Raw genomic sequence first — 5,923 nt, 5'->3', positions numbered from 1 at the left:
CCTTGGGGTGAGAAGAGCACACTAGGTCTGTCTGACTTCCTCACATGCGGGTCTCAGAGGGACTGGAGGCCTTGTGAAAGGGGCGGGGTCTCAAAATGGCAGACGGGACAATCACGTGTCCTGCCTGGAGTCCAGGCTCCATGCGACGAAGGATTGAGGCGGTTCGACGCCAACCTGGAGGGATCTTAGCCCTTGCAAGAGGGTCTTGGAGGGCCCAAGTGGGGTGAGCAGAGTGAGCAGTTTCTTGACCGCTGGGTTAGGGACCTCTGGAGGTGAGGTTTTACAGGCGGAGGTCGGAGGCTACAGGTTGGCAGAGGCTGGACTCCCCAACCCCGAGGTTGGACTGAGCAGACCCCCGCCCCTGTGGTCAGTGCTTGTAGGCCAGGCAGGACGTGAGGAAGAGCTGAGGACCGAGCATCTCCCCAGCCTAGGGCCCGCGCGAGGCCCTGGACAGGTGCGGCCGCATGTGGGGCCCCTCAGTGCTTTCTGTTCAGGCTTGTGTCTTGTTTTGAGTTCCCTTCTACTCCTCCAAAGGGGACCGTCCAGGTCATGCCAGGGGAAAGGTGAGCATTACAAGGTACCCACAACACAACTGGGTGTAATCCGAGTGTCCGTCCCCACCTAGCAGCACAGAAGGCCCAGGGCTGTGCCACAGTATAGCCCTTAGATGTCACCTCCATTTCTCTCACAGGAGCTCCAGGAACCGGGAGGCGAAGGCAGAGGTCTGAAGCCTGTGTCCTGAGTTCAGACAGGCAGTATCAGGAGTCAAGGTGAGAGGGTGACCTGAAGTGAACAAGAGGCTCCCTATCCCAGAACAGAGGGGGGCCCCAGGACACTCCAATATCTGCCACTTTGTTGGACCCGGAATCTCGGGCTGTGCTGACCACACCCTGAGGAGCCAACTCACTTCCTCTTTTGGGTAGCCAGGGGATTGGATTCCTAGGAAGAGCACTCCTGTGAGGTCTGAGAGAACCCCTAAAGGGGAGAGCTGTAAGTGGCTTGTGTCGTACCATCCAGGATGCATTTCTTAACCCAGGTTGCTGACACCTCCTCTCTCCCAGAGGCCCTTGGTCCCCATCTGTTCCTCTGCCTCACTTCCGTGTCTTGTTTGACCTCAGGCATTGTGCTCGTGGTTGAGATGAGTGAACGCAGCAAACCCGAGGAAGACCTTCAGGACCCAGGCGAGGCCGAGGTCTCTGTCGAGGTGCCACTCTTGGAGGCTGAGGTGGGGGAGTCCGCATCCCACTTGACCTCCTATCCCCCAGCATCCTCCTCTGCTCCTGTGGAGGCCATGCCCCAAGAAATTCTGGATAGGATGATGGCTAACCTGATGAAGTTCCTGCTCCTCAAGTATCGAGCCAAGGAGCTGACCTCTCAGGCGGAAATGCTGAATACGGTCCTCAGGGATAACCAGGGGCACTTCGCGGTGGTCTTTAGGGAAGTCTCAGAGTGCCTGCAGCTGGTTTTTGGCATGGATGTGAACGAGGTGGACCCAGCGGAGCACATCTACATCTTGGTCCCCATCCTGGGCCTCACTTGCGATGAGACGCTGAGCGATGGGGTGGGCCTGCCCAAGGCCGGCTTCCTGGTGCTGGTCCTCAGCATGATCATGCGGTTTGGAGACCCGGCCCCTGAGGAGGCGGTCTGGGGAGCACTCAGCAGGATGGGGGTGTATGTTGGGAGTGAGCAGTGTGTCTTTGGGGAGCTCAGGGAGCTTCTGACCCAAGTGTGGGTGCGGGAGGGATACCTGCGGTACCAGCAGGTGCCTGACAGCCACCCTGTTTGCTATGAGTTCCTGTGCGGTCCCCGGGCCTATGTGGAGACCAGCAAGTGGCACATCATGACATTTATGCTCAGGGTCAACCAAAGGGCTTTGAGGGCCTTCCCACTCCTGTCTGCAGAGGATGCGAGGGAGGAGGAATAGGGGGCCTGAGCCAGAGCAGCAGCCAGGTTGATCCTTCTCTCTGTGTTTAAAGAGGGGGTAGTCAGCTTTCTCAAATGTGAGGGCCCGGGCTAGTTGGGGGAACCAGTTTGTAGCATCTTTTGGTTCCTGTTCTCTATGATGACATGGGGATTCATCTCTGTTTTCTTTAGAAATTTTTCAATGTTTGGTTTCAGAGAAGGCTAAAGAAACTTCCATATCTTAGCTTTGTGAATGATATTGATCCGAGTGTATTTGTGGTTACACAGTTCAAAAACAAAAGTTTTGCTGTTTTGTAAAAGAGATCGGAAAGTCTTCCATTTTGTTTTGTGGTCCTGAACAGAATGCAATGGAATCGAAATTAGAACTGTTTTGGAAATGTGAACTTCTGTAGCAATAGTATTGTATGGAGAAGAGTTCGATAATAAAAGTAATCCTAGTGAATTCATGCCTATGGCCTTCTTGTCTGTCATTCACAATAACTAAATGATCTCGGTTAATTGAATTTTCCTGGATTATTAAAGAAAGTAGCAGACAATCTGAGACCCCTGCTCATTGGCTCAGTGATTCCAAAGACGTGTACAGATTCTCTGCTCCGTGAAAGGCCATGTTAACAGTGGGGAGACTAGGAGTAGCAGGACACACCCAAACCTACAGCAATGGTCGAGGAGCCACAGTCACATGAGGTCTGTCTTGGGGGTGAGGGGAATCTCTGGAACGGATCATTGCTGTGAGGTGTCCCTTTGCTTCTTGGATAAACCCCAGAGAGATCTCTTTCTAGGGCAGGCAGGAAGGGGTCCTGGCTCTTGTCCCATCGCTGTTGACCACAGGGATGAAATAGGTGTTTTCTCTCCACCATCTGCTAGGAATCCTAGAGAAATGTGAATCTTGCTCTTTGATATGTGCCCAGTATTCCCTGTACTAGCCCTCTTGTCTCTGCCTTGGGAAGCTGATCACCAAGTACATTGAAATAACAGTTTCTTTGGTCATCTGGACTTTATGATTTTCACTTGTGAGCATGCTCTAGATTTCATTTGGATGAAATGAGTGAAGAGAAGCTGCAAAAGTGGACAGGACCTGCTGTGTGACTAGAATCCTGGGATCTTTGAGTGAGCCGTGCCCAGCTGGAGACACTGCTCTCCACCCCGAAACACACACAGACACTGAAATTGATATACATTCTCCAGGAGGAAAACACAGAACAGCACTTCTGAGTGGTTTTCTGTTCCATTTCTAACTAAGCTGCCAATTCTCTGAGGTGTCCTGAAAACAAAACAGTTTCCAGAGGGGAGAGGGACAGAGTCTGAGATCCGAATAGCATGAGAAATAAGTACTAGCCAGTAAAGATGCAACATCTGCCAGCATCCCTGTGTTCGGGTGGGTTCAGAAGTGCGGAGGCAGCAGAGACCCAGGTTAAGGCTGTGCCTGGCATCAAAAGGCAGGAGCGACTTCCGGGCCTAAGGAGGTGGTGAGGTTACTGCAGTGGGGGTGTGGATGGGTGCAGGGGGCTAATGGGGCAGCTATCCATGCTGAGTGCCAGAGAAAATGGGGAACAGGTGATGTGATTCTGGTCACATATATGGCAGCTGCCAGATAGTCAGTGGATGCTTGGAAAAGCCCCGTGGCCTGAGTTCTTCTCCTGTGAAGCCAGCCGGTTTGAGGAGCCCACGTGTTGGGCTGCACTATTCGCCTGAGGGATGGGATGCAGCTGCCAGGGCCTGGCGGTGATTGCCTCTGTGATGTCGGGACAGGAATCCGTCACAGTGTTGCCCCAAGAGTGTCCTCCACTCTCCACTGTAGGAAGGGGTCAGCTACTTTGTGGTCCCGGGCTTGTCCGAGAATGTGCACCTCAATAGGATGTGGGATACCTACTCAGCCAAATAGGATGTTTCACAAATAAAACTAAGAAACTTTGCTACTTAGACCATAGTGGACCATAATGTTAGTCGCTCAGTCGTGTCGGACTGTTTGCAACTCCATGGACTGTAGCCTTCCAATCTCCTCTGTCCATGGAATTCTCCAGGCAAGAATACTGGAGTGGGTTGCCATGCCCTTCTTCAGGTGATCTCCCTGACCCATGAATCGATCCCATGTCTCCCACAGTGTAAGCGGAATCTTCATCATTTGAGCTCCTGGGCAAGCCCCATTTCCATAGAAAACCTGTTAAATTTGGGTATGAAGGAGTGTTCCAACAGGACCCAAGCTGCTCCAGGAAATAGAAGCAAGAGCCACTCTTTGCCTCTGCCCTAGCTGGTCTTCCATGCAAAACAGTACTTTCCTTTCTTGCAGCCTCAACTAAGGTCAAGTCCTTGATTACAATGGCCAATTACAATCAAGATAATTGAAAGCTAATTAAGACCGTGGGTTCTGGATCTCCGGGGCCAGGAAAGAAAGGGTAGTTCCATGCATTTCTTGGGCACCACTTCAAGGGAGTGCGACCAAAGTTCTGCAGGATTCCTAGCAGATGTGGGGTAGAAAACACCTCCTTTGCCCCTGTGATCAACAGCAATGCGACAAGAGTCAGGACCCCTTCCTTCCTGCCCCAGAAAGAGATCTCTCTGGGCTTTGTCCGAGATGCAAAAGGCCACCTTACAGCCATGATCCATTTCAGAATTTGCCATCACCCCGAAGACACACTGTCTGCAAGTCTGAGGGCTGCTAGCAGCCTGCCTCACCTCGACCACCTCCCACAGAAGGAACCCAGGGTCCTAAAGGCCCAAACCACCTTGGCTCAGGCACTGAAACTCGAGTGCTCCTCCTGGAGCTCCACCGCCCTACCTCGTGTTGCCTTGTTCGGTGCGACTAGGGGAGGTCTCTCCACCTTCCTTGTGTGACTGCGGCTCCTAGAACTTTGCTCGAGGTGTGGGGGTGTCCTGCTTCTCCTAGTGTCCCCACTCCTAACACTGCCTTTCCTGGAGAAGATACTCTGTAAAGGTCTTCAGAGTATATGAGCTAGTGAACAGGGGCCTCAGATTTATTGCCAGCTGCTTCCTTAAATAACCCAGACAAACCCAAATAAAGATAATTTAGTTTTTGAGAATGACACACAAGAAGGACAGATGGATGAATTCCTTGCAATTACTTTTATCGTCTAATTCTTGCCCCATCAATATTAGTGCTTCCCTGGTGGCTCAGACGGTAAAGCGTCTGTCTACATTGGGAGACCCGTGTTCCATCCCTGGGTCATGATGATCCCCTGGAGAAAGAAATGACAGCCCACCCAAGAGCTCTTGCCTGGAAAATCCCATGGACTGAGGAGCCTTGTTGGCTCCTCAGTCCATGGGGCTGCAAAGAGTCGGACAGGACTGAGCGACTCCACCACTCCAACCACAAGCTCCCATTTCCGAAACGGTTCTAATTCCATTTCCACTGTGTCCCATTCAGGGTCACAAAACAAAATGGAAGAGTTTCCAATCTCTTACAAAACAGCAAAACTCTTGTTCTTGAACTGTGTAAGCACAAACACATATTGATCAACCTCATTCTCCAAGCTAAGACACTGAACTTTATTTAGCCTTTTGCAAAAACAATCAAAGCTTGAAGATTTTCTAAGGAAAACAGATGAATCTCCATGTCATTGTAGAGAACAGGAGCCCACAGATGCTGTGCACTGGTTCCCCCAACTGGCCCGGGCCCTCACTTCTGAGAAGGTGACTACTCCCTCTTCAATCACAGAGGGAAGGATTACCCTGGCTGCTGCTCTGGCTCAGGCCCCCTATTCCTCCTCCCTCGCAGCCTCTGCAGACAGGAGTGGGGAGGCCCTCAAAGCCCTCTGTTAGACCCTGAGCACAGACACCATGACTTGCCACTTGCTGGTCTCCACATAGGCCAGGGCACCCCACAGGAACTCATAGCGAGCAGGGTGGCTGTCAGGCACCTGCTGGTATTCCAGGTATCCCTCCCGCACCCACACTTGGGTCAGCAGCTCCCTGAGTTCCCCAAAGAGACAGGGCTCACTCCCAACACACACCCCCGTCCTGCTGAGTACTCCCAAGACTGCTT

General features: G+C 52.1%; 1 protein-coding gene across 1 annotated transcript; it reads left to right on the top strand.

Moving 5' to 3' along the window:
- The first annotated feature begins 1,138 nt into the window (after positions 1-1,138).
- On the top strand, positions 1,139-1,924 carry LOC133053069 (melanoma-associated antigen 8-like). Its single transcript, XM_061137876.1, has one exon. It carries the CDS (start codon positions 1,139-1,141, stop codon positions 1,922-1,924), a length of 786 nt encoding a protein of 261 aa, XP_060993859.1.
- Positions 1,925-5,923: the final 3,999 nt, after the last annotated feature.

This window comes from Dama dama, chromosome X (genome assembly GCF_033118175.1).
Source record: "Dama dama isolate Ldn47 chromosome X, ASM3311817v1, whole genome shotgun sequence".
NCBI classification, from domain to species: Eukaryota; Metazoa; Chordata; class Mammalia; order Artiodactyla; family Cervidae; genus Dama; species Dama dama.
Note: the sequence above shows the minus strand (reverse complement) of the source record. Positions and strands in the feature narration are given on the sequence as shown.